This window comes from Trachemys scripta, chromosome 4, assembly GCF_013100865.1.
Source record: "Trachemys scripta elegans isolate TJP31775 chromosome 4, CAS_Tse_1.0, whole genome shotgun sequence".
Classification (NCBI taxonomy): Eukaryota; Metazoa; Chordata; order Testudines; family Emydidae; genus Trachemys; species Trachemys scripta.
Window position 1 is genome coordinate 63,070,088 of NC_048301.1, and position 20,769 is coordinate 63,090,856.

Below are 20,769 nucleotides of genomic sequence, written 5' to 3' on the forward strand. Positions count from 1 at the left end.
TCAGCGTATCTGCCAGTTCATGAGTAGCTCTACCTGCTACTTATTTCTTTAAATATTTTCAGCAGCATTAGGAGTGCATTATACACACACAGTGAAACCAGCACAAAATAGGTGAGATCATCCCAGAAAATCCTGACATATTAGGTCATAGCCTTAGGTTTGGACTAAATTAACAGAGTGCAAATCGAGTGGTGTGGAAAGGAGCCTTAATTTTTTCCTTGACACTGCCCAGGTCCTGGTGTTGTCTCTGCATGATGACAGCCCGTGCTGTTCTAGAGCATCATGAGGGCTACTCTAATTTACATCTAACTTTAACCAGCTGCAGGTGGATCAACATACAACCCAAGATTCGAAGAGTGGCCATTAAGAATAATGTCACTGAATATATATGTGGAGTGAATCATCTGACAGATATTTCAGAACTGGATAGATGTCAAGGTAGTCAGTTTTAAGGCCCAGTTACCTTTGCAGTCTCTTAAAAAAATCAAATGAGCGTTTTTGTGCCTTTCATAACTTGTAGCAAAGTATACATCCTGTTGCTATAGGAAGTGAGATGCTGAAGAACCACCACCTTCCCCATCCCTTTTGTGTTCCAAGAGTAAGATGCACTTCTTTGCCATTGCTGATATAAACACATCGCACAGCACTCAGATTATTTTGAAATATCCACATTCAAATTTCCCCTTGAGAAAGCTGCATATGATAGTAGTCACATTGCTGAATGTATTACTGTGAGGTACTTGGGTACCACGGTGATGGAGATGGTATAGTAGCCTGAATAGAATATTTTTTCTCTCCATTTCAAAGACTTCTCTTTTATTTCTTCACCCTCCACAGAGAGCAGCAGAGATCAGTCACCACTTCCATCTGCTAGCATCAGCCATAGGTTCCGTCCTGGACTAACTCTTTCAGTCAGCTCCTCTCCTACAAAAGAATACCAGGATTTGTCCAAACACATTTTGGATAATGCTATCACTGAGGTGAGTAAATGAGCATGGTCATTATCTATTTCTGTATTTCCTAACAGAGTGTGCGGCAGGTTTCCAACCACACACTGTCTGGAACATCTGGTGCACTCTTTGCTCAGCTATCTAGAAAGCTGATTTGACCATGACAGCATACTGTGACCTGCCCTTTTTATTGGTCAATTGAATATAAGGATGCTCAGAGAAACTGAAATGGCAGAAGTGAAGCAAGCCAGGTTGCAGCCGTGGGGTTCTGACTGTTGTGTATTATTTAGAATTTTAAAATAACAACAACCAGATGGCCTACATTGGTGAGCATCATAATGGCGAAGGTTTGGTGAAGGCAATAGGGTGTCGTCTTACAGATTTTGTAACATGCTCATTCTCAATCATTCCAGGCAAATGTACAAGTTTACCAGACTTAAACCTTCATTGTAATACTGTAGCTGACCATTTCAACATCACTGAGATGGGGATTTTAAACTAACGCTTTTCTCCCCAAATTTCAATTAAGTTTTAAAACCAAGTGCCATTATGGTGCAAAGGATACATACAGTATACTAGATCCAAGGAATGTCTAAGCTGTCTATCCATCTTGGGGTACGTCCAGACTACCCACTGAATCGGCGGGTAGTAATCGATCTATCGGGGATCGATAATATCATGTCTCGTCTAGACGTGATATATCAATCCCTGAACGCGCTCCCGTCGACTCCGGAACTCCATCAGGGTGAGCGGCGGTAGCGGAGTCGACGGGAGAGCCGCGGCCATCCATCCCACGCCGTGAGGACCTGAGGTAAGTCGAAATAAGATACGTTGACTTCAGCTACGCTGTTCCAGTAGCTGAAGTTGCGTATCTTACATCAACACCCTCCCCCCCTCCCAAGTGTAGACCAGCCCTAGGTCTCTTCTCTGAAAGCGCTCTTTCTGCCTAATGCTTTCTGGCTTATTGACCAGGCTGTATCCAGCATGACTTGTGTGTTTGTGCATGCAGAGGGTGGGAGAGCGAAACTTGACATATCTCTGTTTTGAATCACACTGGGAGAACATCAGCTGTGCTCCAAGTGGAGGGGCAGTTTTATACTGTCCTGTCAACCCTCCCACAATAGACAATGGGGAGGTGTGGTCTTAGCACTGTGGAATGACTAGTTGCATACACTTAAATAGTTAAGGCTTGTTCTTCAGTCTGGCTGAAGCAAACTGCTGTACTGCATGACAGGTGAACACAATTTATAGATCAGGTACTCTCCCTTGATTACATCTCTGAATTGTAATTTTTAAGGTTATGGCAGCATGTTCAAATAACCTGAGGAACTTTTACAACTGCCAGGCAGCAGCTGGTTGGAAGTAAGTATATGCCAGATGTTTTCCTTTTTGCAGTACTTGGACACACTTCTATGTTGTCTTTAGTGCAAATACCTGAAGCATGTCTTTTTTCTTTAGATACCAGTGTACAGAAAAAGAGGTACTGGTTTATTACAAAGTCTTCCCATCAGCAACTAAGCATGGGTTTTTGGGAGCTGGAGTGATTGAAAGACCTCTTCCCAATGTGTGGTGCATGGTGAAAGACCCTGGCAAAAGGCATCTATATGACAAAACCATTAACACAGCTCAAGTACATAAGAAAGTAACGAGCCATATTCAGCTGGGTGAGTTATCAATTGGGATTGCTGTGTGTAAGGGGAACTTTATGGCAATTGGTTCATAGCTGTCTCTGTCCTCTGAAGAATGTTATCAATTCCCACTGCTAACCATTTTATCAGAAGAGATGAGGCTGAAAAGTCAAATAAAGAATAAATGTAACCTACTTTAGTGAAAATCCACATCATAAACTGAACAACAGACATATGAAGTGAGATGCTTTTGGTAAATACCCACTCTGACACTGTACATGTAGGGCCAGATCCTCAGATGGTGTCAATTTGACGTAGCACCATTGATTCACAGAGACCCAGGATCTTTTGAACCCACCTCTTAGAGACCATAGAAACTCAAACTATTTGAATAAATAAAGGAGACAGATTCACCCTTATCTCAGACCATCTGTAATTAAGAATTTCAAAGCCAGAACCTAGGTGTTACTTTAGAATGTTACTTGTATTTTAAAAAAAATGATCTTATGCTCAGTGTGCCCAGAATATTCAATATTTTATTGACCCAATGTAACATACTGGCTTCGATAGAAACAATGAGCTGTTTGGCAAACAAATGTTTTGCTACTTTTAAAAATACATATTATTATCTCTTGGAAGATCCTTGGAACTATTATTATTAAATATTCATCTATAGTACTACTGGTGTGCATGGCTTTTGACAGAAAAAATAAAGACATGGACTTGAAAGTCATGAGAATAAATCTGTAACAAGGGGCTTTTTAAATAGCTGAAGCTGATTTTTGACTTATTACCGTTTCATGTCACTGACTTCTTAAGGAGCTGGCTTTCCCCTCAATTCTAATCCATAGATGTGTCTCAACATTTCTGTTGGACAGAGTTCTGAACTCAGTCAGCAGTGGCAAACTGTAGAAATTGGGTGCAATAGGCTGTCTTTTCCACTAGTCTATGTTGCTTTTCAGCTTGGACAAGTTAATATACAGGCATTTATAAGCTTTGAAGGCAGTGAAGAATTGTACAGATGAGGAGTAAATTTCTTCTAAAGAGGAAACATTCAAAAGCAGGTAGCCATGTATAGTTGCTGTAGTGTGATTTTTTTTCTCCTCTTCCCCACCCCCTCCCCAATTTCTTTCAGTATATTTGGTGAGTGATACTTCATTGTGTTATCTAAAGCAACCACGGGATTTCTGCTGCATCACGGTACAGGCCAAAGAGGTAACTTTATCAGTACTTTCCAACATGTAGCCTACCGGTAATCTAAATTGTTTAAGATTACTGTTCAAGAAAAAGCTGGGGTATGGGGGAGAGGGTCCACAGCTGTACACCCTTATGAATTAGGTGGGAAGAGAGATTTGCTTGTGCTCCTGGAGTCCTTATTGGTGTTGAGAGTTCAGATGCTGACTCTCAAATTCTAACCTGATTCCTTATATTACGAGGTAGATTTATCAGAACATAAGAATAAAATAACTCAGGTTGCATCCTGAAGAGCGTGTATGGCCGGTGCCTTTGAAAGTTAAGTCTGTAGAAAGGAAGATTTTCCAGACATATTTGCTGATGCACAATGTAAAATGCTTTGGCAACAACCAGCTCTGGTATTCATCTGGAAGGAGTGAGCAGAGGATGGAGGTGCTGCTTGTTGGCCCAGCACAAAGATTTTATACTTCTATTGATACGGGAACATGGTTTGTGGAATAACCCAGCATAGGGAGGATGCCAGAGCAAAGATGCAAGCAGAAGTATTGCCATTAGGATTGTTAAAGAATCGTAGTTCAAAAAGCTTGAGTATTCACACCTGAAAGTAATGCGTCCGGAAAGAGAGCAGTGTATAATATCTGGAAATACAGCAGATTATCTCTCGCACCACCGCTGGAGCGAGGAATGCCTGAAGAATGACCCTGAGGCCATTAGAATAAATAAATATGATAAAAGTAAACTAAAAACATCTAGTAATGTTTCATAGATTCCGAGGCCAGAAGGGACCATTGTGAGAATGGTTATGTGATCAGCTGCCCATAGCATGTCTCTTAGGAATTTACTGAACTTCAGGTTGTTTAGTTAAAGCATAGACTTAAGATACCTTACATTTTATTTAGTGAAAATACAATTTAAAAACACAGAAGTTTATATGATGCTGTTTACAAACTTAAATAAATGAAACTTAATACAGGTCCTTTTATCAATTAGTAAATCAAGTGTATACAAATAAGTTACTTGAATGCTAGGGCCTCAACCAAATGCAATTTTAAATTTAGGTAATGGCTTAAAATGGAAATGTCAGTTCAAAATGGCCTTCCTAGATTATTCATAGCCATAGTTCCTCTTTAAAGACTCACACACTAATACCAAGTATGCACTTAGGCTGCAGTCCAGCACCACCTTTAAGCACAGGAGCAGTCCCATCTACTTCAGTTGGGCTACTCAATGCTAAACATTAAGCATGTGCTTAGTGAGTTGCTGGACGGAGACACTAATGATTTAAACTAGCTTTACTTTCTCTGCAGATTCACCAGTAGGTATAAAAATGTAACCTCTAACCTTAACCCACTTCAAGGTTTGTCACTTTATTATTTAAAAAATTGGTTAAACTGCTCTCAAGGATCTACATGGAGGCTTAGTGTGCAACAAGTACTAGTTTGCCATGCACTAACCCGCTGTGTGGACCTTGCTTCTACGTGCCAAAAGTTCAGTAGTATACTTTGAAATATGTGGTAGCAGACTCCCTGCGGCAACTTTGCTGAGGAAGGCTAGAGCTGTATACATTCACACCCTGGCTGGCTAACACCTCTGTATGCATGCATTCAGTTTCCTGTTAAAAGTAATGCTACGCTGATCTATTATAATAAATTTTTCAACCCAGTGGACTTAACTTGTTGAAGCTGGGAATTGGCGATGGGATGGATCACTTGATGATTACCTGTTCTGTTCATTCCCTCTGAGGCTCCTGGCTTTGGCCACTGTCAGAAGACAGGATACTGGGCTAGATGGACGTTTGGTCTGGCCCAGTATGGCCGTTCTTATGTACTGTGTGAGTTTTATACAGAAGACATGACATACCTAGAACTTACTCAAGTTTTGATGTTAGCTTGCATTCATAGTTAAGACAGGCACTCCTCACAGAGATAAATTTCTCTTTTCTGCTTATCACAAATTAGTCCCCTCTTCAGAATGTCTTCTCATTTTCTAGGGTGCACTCTACTCCCATCAACCTAACATATCATTATTTAAACTGCACCAAGATTAGGAGCAATATGGTGTTTCAACTTGGGAAAAGGGTGTTTTTTAAATCTAGTCTAGACAAGACCCTAGCTTTTATTTTTCTTTGACGTGTATGAAACTTAGTTTTGTCCCTCCCCCCACCTCCCTCATCTGTATAATGAAGTCTAGGATCCATAGCTGCTTGACAGTCAGTTTTAGATGACTTGATGTTGCACATTTTTGTTTACCTGTATTTCAGCTGCAGGAGATTGTGGCATTGCACCAGTTGGTTATTATAAGTGTCTTACTGGCATTCTTGTCCAGGTTCTCCTTCTGCTTTCACATTCTATAAAAAACTAGGCTAAGCTAACATTTAAGTACTACAGTATTTATGTATGAATCATTGCCTCAAATAAACAACAGCACATGGTGTTGTTTTACCTTAAAATGTATCACACAACTTATATTGCTTGTGTTAAGACTGCGCCTTAACAGATTGAGCTGTCTGCACTGAGCGGTGAGTGAATTTAGCTAACTTTAGTGTAGGTGATTCAAATCAATGGTACCTTATGTTGTAAACAGATTGTCACTTTTCTTCCTTGTAGCCAGAGGGAGGTGGGATTCTTGGAGAGGATCCCATCACAGGTAACAGGACATACCTAAGAGCATTTTTTGTTTATCAAATGAATGGGCATGAGCTGGTTGAGGCATTTCCTTTGCTCAGGACTAATAGCTATTAGCATCCCTTTGGCCCAGACTCTCTCTCAGTGTACTGTGTCCAAACTATTTCATCTGTATAACTTGTACTGTGCTTTCTCTATGCTAAATAAATAACTGTTTTTGGCACTCTATTGTATGCAGGAAAACTTGTCGATTTTAGCTATTCAGTCTATCTATGATGAGTCCATGCCTCGTCCTTGTAAAGAAATGGTACGAGGGGAGATTCTACCAAGTGCTTGGCTATTGGAACCTGATCGAGTAAATGGAAAAGACATCACCAGAGTCATTTACATGGCACAGGTGAGAGATTCTATGCAAATGTTTTGATTCAGTTACACGTCCAGTTGAGTTTAAGCAATTTCTGCAGTGAGAGTATTATACAACTAGCATTAGTCTCAATATTCTAGCAGGAGCACTTTGACAGATTTTAAATCATACTAAATTCAGTGAGATTGCTCCTTTGTTGTGAGCACAGTGGTAGCCTGATTACAAGAAAGACTTAAGTTCCAGTCTATATTACATATTGGAACACTGTTTAAGCTAGTATGGAGACAACCTTGTTACAATCGTGTCAGGGCACCTGATTCCATATGTGCCGTAGATAGACCTCCTTTATTGATATTACAGCATCTACAGACTGGTTTACACAAAGTGTTGTCATGTCTCCCATCTCTTAACTATAAGATTTTTTAGTGAGCAAAATCTATACAGCACATACTTGCAATGTATTGAGCTCCAATAAGTGCCATTTGTCTAGGGTTCAAAAGGTAATGGTGTCTAATAAGTCCCAGAATCCAAGGTTGTAGTTTCCACTCTAATGACTGTGTCTCAGTTTCTCCAGCTGTAAAATGGGTATAATACTTACCTAGATATCAGAAGGATAATTAGCAGGTTTGAGAATCTTCCGTAAAGGTGACTTTATATGCAAACTGTAATTTTTCATTTGTGTGTTTACTTACAGTTGCAGAGCCAATCACCACAATAGTCTATGTATTTTCTTGCAGCTATTATAAACAAAATGCCAGAATGTAAAGAATGAGATTGAAAATAATACAATTCCATTGTAATACACTGCCATTATGCAAGACCTCATTGAGAGTATGATGTTCATTTCAGCCCCTATCTCAAGCAGAAGGGGACCAGAGCCAGGTGATGAAAGTGAGTACAGGAGAGAAAGTACTGGCACTGTTTTGAGAGACGACAAATTAGGGGGGTCACAGAAGGTGGTTTACAAATTAGTTAAAATAAAATTAGCCTTCACTCTCTGAGATAATACAAGAACAAGGGGGAAGTTAATGAACCTGACAGACAACAAATGTAATTTTCCATTTCACTGTTTCATTTTTACTATCATAGTCCCATCTTCCATTCTTACAATACAGGACTAGTATTATGGTGCCAGCTACAAGGAAGCAAAGAATTGTAAAACTCCATCCCCTGTTGCCAACTTGAGTAAGAAACAAACTAGGGAGTATTTAAAAGAGAAGACAGGATCCCCCTCATTTCAATGAACTGTGATACAGGAGTTTGTGTTATGCTCTTAGCATCCAAACTAATTCTGTTTTTTTCACCTGCATGTTAAAAATAAAAAGGAACTGTACTGTGTAGTAATGTTATACCCTGAGAGCTAAAATTTAATTAAGCTTATTCTTTCCTACTTAAAGAACTTTTCATCCCCATTTTTCAATTCTGTTCTATTGTATAATGCTCTCCATATATTTTAAATGTAAAATCATTGTTTACAGTACTTTCAGTGACTAAGGGCTTTAGTTTGCCTACTTAATTTTCTGCAGTATAGTATACATTGAATTTGCATAGTTTGTCAGAGCAGCTTGTTCTCATGAATTTGAAGCTGACTTAGTCACAAGCTATAAATCAAACCGCAAATTACATTTGCTCAAATCGTACCTAAGCACTGCAATCGACAAAGTTGACTTTCTCTCTTATACAACACCAGTATGAAGTAGGCAGACTTAATTCAGACGTCAATCATACCACTAAACACTATTACCTTTTATTTTGTACTTTTTCCTGACTCATCATTATTTGTGACACAGGGACTATAATGTGTTTACTGTGTACTCTTACACCATTTAGCCATTGGAAACCACACTGGAAAAACTGCCTTGATTCAAGAGCACTTACAAAAACCCTTCTATTTTAATTTCTGCAGGTCGATCTTGGCGCCCCAGCTATCCCTGCACGGCTTCTGAGCTCCATTGTTAAGCGGCAGCCTCTGGTGATTGCTAGGCTAGCACATTTTTTTGCTAGTTAACAACAGAACCAGACACAGTTACAGTGGGAGAAAGCTGCTAAGTACCAAGGAATAGATGTGAAAGTCTTTATCCTCCTCACAGACAAAGTAAAATTTTGGCTTAGAAAACATGTCCCACTTCAGAACTGGAGATGAGAAGCAACAGGCTAACCAGCCATGGGCAAAGCTATTACTGAAACAAACAAATGGAAGACCATCAGCTCCAGGAATCACTGTTCAAACAGTAAACATTCCTGGGGTACCTGTCCTTACCAGAGGTAGGTCCCTAACTGCACTTGCTGTTCAGTAGTGGGAAAAAGTGCTGCCTGTAGAAGTTCTGTCAGCAAAGGCAGAGCGCACTCACCTTGCAAGCAATCAACATCTATATGTAGAAATCTGCTTGGGTGCAAAAGGCAGGTTACAGCTATTTCAAAGTGCAATCCTTCCTTCGCCACTGCTTGTTTTTCTTCCAAGAAAAAAGAAGTGATGTAAGAGTATATCATGGCCAGAGGCTTTTTACAAGCCCTTATATAGAGAAACAAATCTGTTGTAATGCTCCTTGTAGCATCTGACAAGAATGATGCTTACAGATGGAGGCTTCATAATAAACATTGTAGATAAAGTCAGCTTGCCCACCTGGAGGAGTCACTTCATCTTGGCAAGGTTAAAATGTTAACAGCATGTCAAACTAATCATTCTACACCCCGCTTGAATGAAGATCTAGATCCAGTATATCAAATTGTCACTATTCAGCAACAATGGCAAAAAAAAAAAAAAAAAAAAAAAAAAAAAAAAACCATACCTCAGGAGACAATTTATTAGTGCTCTATTACACGATCATTGTAATGTAGAATTAGGTGCTTCGAAGTGGAGAAACCAAACTGACAGTTGTAAAGCAAGACTTTTTTTTTTTTTAAAATAGGGAGTAGAACTGATGATTCAAGTTGTTTATAGAATTAAAATCCTGCAAACATGAAAAGTTTAGCTTTGTCCTGATGGCTGTTCCATTCTTTTTCTCACCTGTACCAACCAGATTCTCTAGCGTGTGACATTGGCTACAATGAGACAGTTGCTGTTCACAGTTCCCTTGTAGCATTCCTAATGAGCTCATGACTGGGAGAAACTCTCCAGCTGAATTTTGTCTGAAACTCCTACTTTAAAGCTATATATACAGAAAACCCTTTTTCTATAAAATTCAGTCATGATATTCTTTTAAAAATAATTAAGGGACTAGGTTTCATTGAGCTGTATCATTATTATTTTGGGTAAAGCTCTTCAACATTGCTATAGCAGAGAACCACTTAAGGCATTTTATTGCTTGAAAGGGGTAAAGGTCCCTGCTGTCCAAGGTAGTACTGCACTTTAAATGTGATCAATGGGTATCTATATCAAGCATCTAACTTCAACATGGTACCTAAGGCTGGTTGTCTAAGTTAAGAAAAACAGCCATGATTTTTCCCCCCTAACAAGTCCAGTGCACCTTTAGAATCTGAGGGCTAAAGTCTGCTTTCAGTTTAACTCTGCAATCCACCTACTTCACTGAGGTTGCACATGCCTAACGGGGCAGAATTCAATCCTTAAGCATAGTAAATTAGACACCCATTTGTGTCAAATGGTCCAGAAAATTAAAGTAAAATATTCAGATCAAATCGTTGTTCTGGTGTGACAGGGATGAGTGATTGCTTAGCACCTACTCAACCACTGTTGCGTTTAATTCATTAATCACTCACCTGCCAGAGAAAACAAATTCCAGAAATAGCTTTCAGCAAGTGACAAACCCCCACGCTGCACTCCCCAATGTTTAAAGGGATAACAACTAATTTCCTTCTTTCCACTAAAAAAAGCCATTGTACATTGACTTGGGGGTGGACTTGGTTCCTCCTCCTGGCTCTAAGTACCCCAGAACCCTTTGATTCAGACTTAGCAGTAGCTACAGCACATTGCAATTGGGAAAGTGCCAATAAGCTATTTTATTGCAGCTAGACAGGGAAAGGTATGAAACCTTCACATAACCCATAAAATATTTGCTGTTTAAGTGAAAGGTTTGCTTGTTTTCCATTATTTTGGACATGGCACTCTGTTAATGACAAAGCAATATTTTCAGGAACAACATCTAGGACGACTCAAGGAGGTCAACAGTGACAGTGCCTATTGAAAGATAATGTCTTATTGTACAGTGCATCAGATGTTTATTTTTATAAATGCATATGATTGTTTTTTTCTATGTTTACAAATTAAGTTATTTATATATATGCTTATTTTGAAGTTTTATATGCCGATGAAGTTAATTTTTATTTTTACTGGTATTCAATTAATAAGCTTTTTTTAAATACAATTGTCAATTGATACTAAATAGCCCTATTTATACAGATGTTTTCTTTTGCAAATATAGCAACATTTTATGATACTGTTGATGTGTGGGATTGGTTTGTTTAGAAGAAAAGTGGGACAAAAGCTAGCTGATGTATTTGTTATCAAGACAAGGCAAAAACTTCCTGTCAGTATTTTACTATCATTATAGCAGTAGATTTGAATGATAGTGAATCAAATCAATCATACTGTATCTCTTATCCCATCTCGCTCAACAAGGATTGCTATTTTCATATCCATAATAAATAGTATTTTCTACATAGAGAAAACGCCCCAACTGACATTCATTGTCTTAACATGCTCTGTCTACTCAGTCCTTCACAAAATATGAGAGTTAATGGTCATTAAAATGATTTAGGAAATAACCAAAAGGCTTACTTGATGATAAAATTCTGTAGGGCATCCATATAACACCCTCAAATTATAGAAGTTAATAAGTAATTTCTCATTAATCTAATTCTCTATAAAAAATACAAACAGCACAAGACATTTGCAGTTCCTTCAAAGCATTATTATAGCTTTTTCCATACAATACAATGCCTAGCTGTTAATTTGGAGATACTGAAGTCAGCACTGAGTCTTGTTCAGACTTCTCAAGATGCACTTTAGAGTATCAACCCTAACAACTTCCTAGCTGACCTCCACCTGCGGAGTAGCTAATTTTCACAATTTTTGGATGGTCACTGCCTTCTACAGAAGGGGAGGGAAGGCTTCTAGCTACTGGGATTTGGCAGGAATGAGTGCTCCCTCCCACCTCACATGACCTGATGTGACCCCTTTCCTCCCCCCCACTAGTTCCCAACCTCTCACCATCAGCAGCAGCCACTAAAGAGTAGGCACAGAGCAGGGGTCTCAAAGTCATGGCCAGAAGATGACACATGCAGACACCGCCCCCTGCAGCTCCCATTGGCTGGGGAAGAGGGACAGAGATACCATCATTAGTTGCCAGGCAGCATCACTTTTTTCCACAATGAATATAAACAAGTCAAAATACTGAACACAACTATCTGATGCAAACCTTGCGGCAATCCTGAAGGTTTCAACTGCTCAGTCACTGGGGCCAAACATCAACAAACTGACAACTGAAATGTTGCCAAGTGTCTGGCAAGCGAAGAATTGTATAAAGTTATATGACAGTTTTATTATTTCTAAGAAATTTGAAATAAAAAATACAATATGAATGTTTTCTTTTCTGAACACCATCTTCAGTGACATTATTGGCCCACTGGGAGGATTTGAGGACTGGCCCTGGCCCTAAGGTAAATGGAGTTTGAAACCCCTGGCATGGAGCCTCCAATGCCTGTGTAAGGAAAAGCGGAGAGGGAGAGAGAGCAGGACATTCCTGTGCTTAGCTAGACTCAAAGGAGGCAGAAGGGGTTCCTCCCAAGAGAAGCATACACTCTCTTCCCTTTCCCCCCCATCCTATGGTAACTCACTCCAGATGGATTCATTTGAGTAGAACACCAGATTTATGAACAGACCAGTCAACCACACTTCATTGGGAACCAGAAGTATGCAATCAGGCATTAGCAGAGACACTCCCCTTTCCCTCCCAAAAGGAGGAAATACAGTGCAGTACTATTAAATGTAAGCTACTAAAAAAAACTTTCCCTTTAAAAAAAGATTTGAAAAGGTACAGGAACTGTTTCTGTACTGGTTTCGTTTCAATTAAGGTAGTTAAAAAGCAGCGTTTTCCTTCTGCATAGTAAGTTTAAGTCACTGTAACTCTGAAATGTTCTTTCAAAAGTTTACAACTGAACAAACAGCCTCCAGTCCCAGGATGTTTGTAATTGAGGTTCTATTACAACACTGAAGATGAGGGCCCTGCTTTCAACATAATGCTCAATGGGTGATTTATTTAATCTTAAGCTACAGAAGAACTAGATGTACCCCACTAGAGAGCAGACTGAAAATTGAAAGTCTGTTACCTGATTATTTCTTTTCTAGGCCAGGCCAGTCAGAGACAATTAGGCTGTGCCTGTCTTCCTGCAAATACCGGATGCACTTCAACTTCTTCATAAGGCTTGGCGCCTCCTCATAACAGCTTCTAAAACTGTATAGGAACACAGTTTTACATAAATTCCTGAAAAATACAAAGTATGATAGCTATATACACAGACTCTCAAGAAGCCATGGTATAGGTACCCAAAGAATGTACCTTGGGCAGGGAGGGTGAAATCAGTCCCAGAAAAGAAATAAGGACGTTTTGCAGAGGCCATTGGAACATGAAGAATGATGGTGGGGAGGGGAAGATGCAGGACAGGAGAGAAAATCTGCCCCATCCCTAAAGTAAGTAGTAGTCATTGATGGTGACAGTGGTGGTTGTTGGGATTAAGGGGGACCAACCCTCACACAGAGGAGGGGGTAATGGGCACACAAAAGCCCTGAGAGTGGGGGAGTTGCAGGAAGTTCCTGAAATAGAAGGGGATAAGGTGCTGGCGCACACGGTGCTTGTAGGGATGCAAGGAGTTCCTGGTATGTGGAATAAATTATCTACACAAGCTACAAGTGTGCAACACTCAAGTAAATACTTTTCTCGGACGAAGCATGCACCCTGATGCTTTCAGAGGATGAAGTTTTGGCCAGAATGAAGGAAGAATTAACTTGTCCTTGTAGTTTCATGGACCCTTCTTGCTGACAGGACTGCAAACAGGAAGCAGGTCTTCAACAGAAAAAATTGATCAGATTGAGCCATGAAAATCTGCTGTAAAACCCAGGTAGGGAAAAGGCAGGCCTGGCTGTTAGTTTGAATAGAAGTGCTGCCCAAAGGAACCTCAATACCACTAAGGGAGCCTGAGGTTGTAACACTGTTTAGTGCTGACAAGATGAGATGGTGGGAGGCCTTACACCAACATCTAGGCTATCCTGAAAGATATCCAGAAGACCTGGTTTCCTGGGTCTTTGATCCTTGTAGTTGGACACCATTAAAGGAATCGTGTCTATACTCTTATATAGGCTAATGCAGCGAAAGGCCTGTGAAAAGCAGGGGACGCCCTTTAGAGGGATATTCTTTCTTGTTTAGGATTTGCCACTCAAGAGCTGATGTCAAACTCAGGTAATCTGGACTGGGACTCAGGAACAGGTTCTGGGCCAGAAAATCCTACCTGCTGGGAAAACGGAGCGGAGGGATTTGGGTCAGGTCCAATAGCTGTAAATATCATGGCTTAGGAATCTGGAATGAGAGGAACAGTTCTTCTATCATCTTTTCATAATTCTTCCCAGTAGTGGAAATGGAGAGAAAAGCATGGAGAAGCTGATATGGCCATCTGTGAACTCCACAGCATCTAATCCCATTGGTCTTTGCCTGATGAGGTAAGCTTTTCACCTTGACATTTCACCTGAACATGAATAGGTCCCATCTAAGGTGGCCTAGCTCCTTGGATATCAGCTGGAGCATTTATAGGTTCGGGGCCATAGGTGCTGACAATTTACCTAGCCTACTGTTATGTTCAGCAGCTTCATTAGGTGGATGGCCACAATGGAGGCAATATGACCTTGTGCTCAGGAAAACACCTGGACTACAGTGATATTTAGACTTCACCTCCTTATGCTCCTTTCTCACTTTATATATACCAAGGTTATTGTGTTCTATATGTCCAGCAGAGCCAGTGTGACCACTCATCTCTAGAAAGCTGATGTTCTGGAGCCTTTTTGGGCCTTTAGCATCGCCTGTGTATTGTGGTGCCCCAAGTGGGCTCCCCACCTTGAAAGGCTGGCATTGGTGTAGCTGTGTTCAGGAATGTGGAGCAAGAATCCTTCCATCACATAGGGTTCTTGTTTCCACCAACTGAGGGAATGAATCAGTGGATGGTAAACTTTCCTTTCCTTTCCATGTCTTGTTAAGGATGCCTCAAAGGCCAAGGCCTATCAGAGGAACCTCCAAAGTTCTCTCTCATGTGCAGACTCTCACACAGGACAAGAACAACTGGAAGGAATAGACAAAGATGGACTGATGCCAGGTACTGACACATCTCAGTTTCTTGATCTTGTAGTCTCTCTCTGTTTGCCAGAAGCTGAGAATGGGCAACAGGGGATGGATCACTTGATGATTCCCTGTTTTGTTCATTCCCTCTGGGGTACCTGGCACTAGCCACTGTCAGAAAACAGGATACTGGGCTAGATGGATCCTTGGTCTGACCAGTAGGACCATTCTTAGGAGGTATCCGAAGATCATGCCCTGATTAGCATGGAGTCTAAGAACAGGTATAATTAAATTCCTAGACTCCTCACCCAGGCCGGTAGCTTTGTCAATGCCCTGTGGATTAACAGATAAAAGAGAAGCATTTTGTACTGACAGGAGCAATTGTTGCAGGCAAACCAGAGAAACTGCCAATGACAGCATCTGATGGGATTATGCAGATAAACCTCTTCCTGGTCCAACAGTGGAAAAGGTCTCCTGGAGAGATTATGGAGAGATCTTTTTGAAGTCTAGGATGGCCCAGTCTCCTCCTAACCCTTCTCTCACTAGGAAGAAAGTAGAGCAGTGCCCTGAATCTCTTTCCTGGGACAGTTTTTATTGCCATTAGCTCCATCAGAATGGCTTAATGTTTTCTTATTCCTGGAGTTTGGAGAGAGGATGAAGGAAGTTGAGGAGCCTGGCACTCCAGAGAGCATCCAATACTGCAATGACACTCATGTCCTCCTGTCTAAAATTGACTGGAACCATCTGTCTGGGAAATGAACCATGCAGCTCCTTAAGTTTATCTTCATATGAATGCAGGCTCTGTTGCAGTTATACTGACTGTAAAATGACTTGTGGACTTACCCAGGAGGAGCCTAGATAAAACAGAGGAGAGATGGGAGGAGAGATGGAAAAAGAGATGTTGCTTGTTATTGCCCCAAAAGAAACTTTAAAAATCAAAGGCTAAAGGGCAAGGAAGAAAGGTGCAGCCCAACAGTTTTGGGCTGGGGAAAGTTAATAATAAAAAACTGATTACAAGTAATGTGAACAACACAACTCACCAGCCAGCGCAGGGACAATGTGTTGGCAAAGTCAGTGTTACACCTGAGTTGGCTGAAAGAGACCCAGCAACTTCACTATTGCAACAAAAGCTTTGCAGAGTGTTTACAGGATGAGTGCAGCTCCCCAGCCATGCTTCTTAGAGATGGGCATCCTTGTGTGCTTTAGTTTGCACCAGTTTAAAAAAAAACAATGAGCAACTCTGTGCACTTCTAGCTTTATATACTTACAGTTCAGACACAAAACAGGGCTGCATTTTGATAATCTGTTTATTATAGCAAATCTGGCAGCTTCACTGAGATATCAACAGTGAAATGGTCCTGTTATACTGAGCCCTGAAGAGCGAGCGTGCTGTAGCATGAAGCACACCTGTTCTTTCAGTTCATACTGCGGCAGCTGTTCCTGTCCACACACTTTGTTCACATGATAATGTTATTACTGAACATCAACCTGAGCACGATGACAGCAAACAAAAAACACTGAAAAGATAGATACCTGGGATCTGCAGTCTCCTTCAATCCAGCACCTACCAGTCTGAGTAGGTGACAAAACTATCCAAAAAAGTTGCAAGATGCACATTGTCCTCTTTGGTTTCCCTCATTTTCTCTCTGTCCAATAGGATTTAGTAGTAGCCAGATTTATGTAGTTACTCTGATTTTTAAAAAACAATTTAACTCCTTGACATTTTATTTTCTACCTCAGGAATTCCTACCCATACCAGCAAGAGATAGGTTAATTAGCAATAGAAATGGCCATTGGCCATTAGCAAACAGCCTAGGATTCACCTTGTCTAGCTGTCTTGCTTATGTAACACAATATTTACTTTTGAATAACCTGTATTTAGTGAGGAAAAAAGACAGTCCATCAACCTGTTAGGCAAAAGAAAAAAAATCCTTCCTTATACAGGGAGGCAAATCCTATGCAAACTCTCTGATGGGGACTGGATTTTAGCAATATATTAGTCACTCAACACTTGGAACATTGTATTTTAAGATACTGGCAGTTCCCCTTTTAAGGTGGATCCGTGAGGATGGACATGCCATGAATAGGACTGCTTCCTTCCAACAGCCTAGTGATGCTACTTCATGGGAGTTCCGTTACATTTTCAATCTAGTTACTCTAGTCTGAGCTTATGACACACAAGTATTTCTATGGAAGAACCCCAAACTCAAGGCAATAAGGATTTTAAAGACAGTGAGTAACAGATACATGGCATTTATGCTCACACTACAAAAACAATGCCTCTTAAAATACTGTCAGATCTCCCCAGTAAAAAAGATAACCAGATAATCTCCCCCTCAATTCTATAAAAAACATGAAATACAAGTGCTGCTTTTGTTAAGTGAGACACAAACATAAGCATGAATGTCCTTTAAAATAATATCTGATCCAATGCTCCAAAATATTTTTTTTTTGTGATTTTACTTTTAAAATGAGTCTTAAAAAATTTAAAAAACAAACCTTCAAGCTTGAGCTCATGGTGAAAAATAAATATCCGTTCATCTCCTTGGGCTATAGTTTGACTTATTCCCTCTCCTGGTGGCACAGCGTATTTTCTAAGAGAGTCTATAAGAAATCACACTAAGTTAAGATAAGAGATGGCACCTTGGGAAACCACCAGAAATCCCTCCAGCAACGTAGCAGATTTTGTGCATGAGAATGGATTCCAGACTCTGGTCAGAGCCTCTTGCTGCAGGAGTACGAGATGTGTTTCCACTACAAGCGTAGATCATCAGCTGTGAACCACGGTCAGGTTCTTAAGAGTTCCAAACTTAGAGAGCAACTCTTAGAAGCTTTTCCATTTGCAGATGTAAACCCCTCCAAATCTTTTGAGGGATGTGTGTTCCTGTCACACCTAGTGACCCTCCTTCAAGGGAAAGTTTGATGCAGTTTTTGCACAAGTAACCTTTCAATGCATTGTGATCCAAGCAAGGGGCTTACTGCATGGACTCAGCAGCATTATCGAATGCCACATGTCGAGTTCGCCTCAGTTCCTTAATCCATACAGAGATTATCTGCACTAGCTTTGTGCTGCCACAGTACCTCTTGGTTGTCTCACCAATTCACAAGGCCTAGTCCTTGGTTCTGCAACATGATACTCGGATATAAATATTCTAGAGATAGTTTCCAATTCTTCCAAGAAATCCTGCAACAAACAATGCAAATCAGAGACCATCTTTTAAAAGTGTGAACCAAGGGATACAAAATTCTTTTGAATAATATAAAGTTGAGATTTCACAGGCAAAAACGGAGTCAAAGTTTTGTGTTGGGATGTTACTACAATGACGCAGACTATACCAGTAAAAACAAAGTGAAAGAGACCGCAGCTGCCGAAGTGATAAGAAACACAGATTTGCATGCCAAGCCTTCCCTTTGATCCCTGTGCCCATCTTAGTTTATAGACAAATCTATCGGCAGCTAAAAATCATTGCTTGATTCTTAAAGGTGCTGAGCATCTGCAGTTTCCATTAACTGCAGTGGGATTTATGGGTGCTGAGCACATCAAAAATCAGACCACATTCGTCAGATGACTAACCTGAGGCTCCCACATTTGAAACATCTGGCCAGCAGGCTAGATTCTCTGGTGCATTCTGGTGATGGCAAACAGGCGGAAAAGCAGCTGGATCTTGCCAGCTGAGAATTTCCCCTGGCATAGAGAAGCTCTGAGCTGGAGCAGAGCCAACATACCCAGCCCCCTGTTAGCCTGGCCAGGTCAGAGGATGGCCAGAGTGTGCTGCACTTCAGCTATTCCCAGATAGTTTATGGTTTCTTGGGGACCATTGTAAGCTGGTATAGTGGCAGATTTTCTAATCTATGCTGGAGCAGGGCAGGCACAGATCCAGCCTAAGACAACCCTACACATATGTTATATTCCACCAAACAGAAACTCCACGTAGACAAGAATCTGGGCCTAGGTCTTTGAGAGAGGAGTACAAAAAATGAAAGCAAAATGCCAAACTGACACAGCATCCTCATAGTCATTCCTGAATATTAAATGAAACATAAATAAATACTTACTGAGGACCAGAGAAGTTCTTGGAGGCTATGCAAGCAGCTCTCTATCTCTGCATTTCCCATCAGATCATGGTCAACAAGACCACGAAGCATAAACAGGAACAAATCCCACTGCAGAAGAAACAAGGAGCGTCAAGTTCCTCAAGATGGACTGTGGCCTGCATCTATTTACTGCTTTGTAAGAACTCTGTACAAGTTATGTTTTGAATTTACTCAAATCTGTATTATGGGGAAAAAACAAAGGTGGAAGGAGGAAGTAAACTCTGTCCCTGGGTTCTGGGGACAAGCTGCACCTGGTAGATGTCGTCTACCATTCTGAATTACGTAAACTTCCCTTGCAGCTCATCTAGTCTATTCTACAATAAAACAATCACATCATGTCAATGTTGATAAATGTAAAGTAATGCATACTGGAAAATATAATCCTAATTATACATACAAAATGATGAGGTCTAAATTAGCTACTACCTACCACTCAAGATCTTGGAGTCATTGTGAAGCATTTTATGAAAACATCTGCTCAATGTGCAAAAACACTAATAGAATGTTAGGAACCATAAGTAAAGGGATAAAAAGACAGAAAATATAATAATGCAACTATATAAATCCGTGGTATGCCCACATCTCAAATACTGAGTGCAGTTCTGGTTGCCCCATCTCAAAAAAGATACATTAGAACTGGAAAAAATACAGAGATATGGAACAGCTTCCATATGAGGAGACATTAAAAAGGCTGGGACTGTTCAGCTTGAAAAAGAGACAACTGCGGCAAGATATGATAGAGATTTATAAAATAACGAATGGTGGGGAGAAAGTGAATAAGGAAGTATTATTTATCCCTTCACAACACACAAACCAGGGGTCATCCAAAGAAATCAACAGGGAGAAGGTTTAAAACAAATATGAGGAAGTACTTCTCTTCACACAATGCACAGTCAACCAGTGAAACTCCTACTTCTCGCCTTCACAACATCCCCTGGCAATAACTGGGTTAAAAAAAAGATTCCATAAGTTCATGGAGGATAGGTCCATCTATGGCTATTAGAAAAAATGGCAGGGATGCAACCCCATGCTCCCAGTGTCCCTAAACCTCTGACTGCCAGAAGCTGGGACTGGATGACAGAGGATGGATCACTTGATAAATTGCCCTGTTCAGTTCACTCTTTCTGAAGCACCTGGCTCCGGCCATTGTCCAAAGACAGGATACAGGGCTAGATGGACCATTGGTCTGACCCAGTATGGCCATTCTTATGTTCATTTTCAGTTCTGGATTCCCAGTTGGAAATAGAGTAAGTGTTTCCTGCCCAGCTCAAGGAGAGGTTGGGAATGCCAGTCTAATTTTCAACTAAAGCTGATATCCTGGTCTGGAACTAGACAGGAAAATTCTTCAGACCCAAAGTTAACCATGGGGCCATTTACGTTTACAGTCCTATAATCTCTCAGGTTGATCAACAATTTATCATTGTTCTGGCATTAAACTGAACAAATTCTAGTGTCACTTGCATCTCCCCAAACGTAAGTATTACAGTCTGCCTTCTTGACAACACTATACACTGCTCTTACATTTCCGCTGTCCCTGAAGAAACTCATTGGCAGCTGAACAGTGAGAGCCAAATCCTGCTGGCCTTACTCACATGATAGTCACAGAAGTCAACAGAACTCCAGTGTGAGTATGGC

General features: G+C 40.6%; 2 protein-coding genes across 11 annotated transcripts in view; one reads left to right on the forward strand and one right to left on the reverse strand.

Annotated features, from left to right (window-relative positions):
- Nucleotides 1–12,298, forward strand: part of STARD9 (StAR related lipid transfer domain containing 9) — a 185,864-nt gene extending 173,566 nt beyond the window's left edge. For 2 of the 5 annotated variants that reach the window (XM_034769183.1, XM_034769184.1), the window contains 6 exons: nucleotides 838–980; nucleotides 2,248–2,312; nucleotides 2,409–2,614; nucleotides 3,714–3,793; nucleotides 6,635–6,793; nucleotides 8,667–12,298. In XM_034769183.1, the coding sequence (XP_034625074.1) occupies nucleotides 838–980; nucleotides 2,248–2,312; nucleotides 2,409–2,614; nucleotides 3,714–3,793; nucleotides 6,635–6,793; nucleotides 8,667–8,768 (755 nt within the window). In that variant the 3' untranslated portion in view covers nucleotides 8,769–12,298. Of the gene's footprint in view, nucleotides 1–837; nucleotides 981–2,247; nucleotides 2,313–2,408; nucleotides 2,615–3,713; nucleotides 3,794–6,634; nucleotides 6,794–7,497 lie in introns of all 5 variants that reach the window. The other 3 variants (XR_004645546.1, XM_034769182.1, XM_034769181.1) reach the window with 3 other exon arrangements.
- The window catches only part of CDAN1 (codanin 1), a 46,213-nt gene continuing 37,717 nt past the window's right edge, over nucleotides 12,274–20,769 (reverse strand). For all 6 annotated transcript variants that reach the window (XM_034769188.1, XM_034769186.1, XM_034769185.1 and 3 more), the window contains 2 exons: nucleotides 19,096–19,203; nucleotides 12,274–18,223 (listed from right to left, as the gene is read on the reverse strand). In XM_034769188.1, the coding sequence (XP_034625079.1) occupies nucleotides 18,098–18,223; nucleotides 19,096–19,203 (234 nt within the window). In that variant the 3' untranslated portion in view covers nucleotides 12,274–18,097. The remainder of the gene's footprint in view (nucleotides 18,224–19,095; nucleotides 19,204–20,769) is intronic.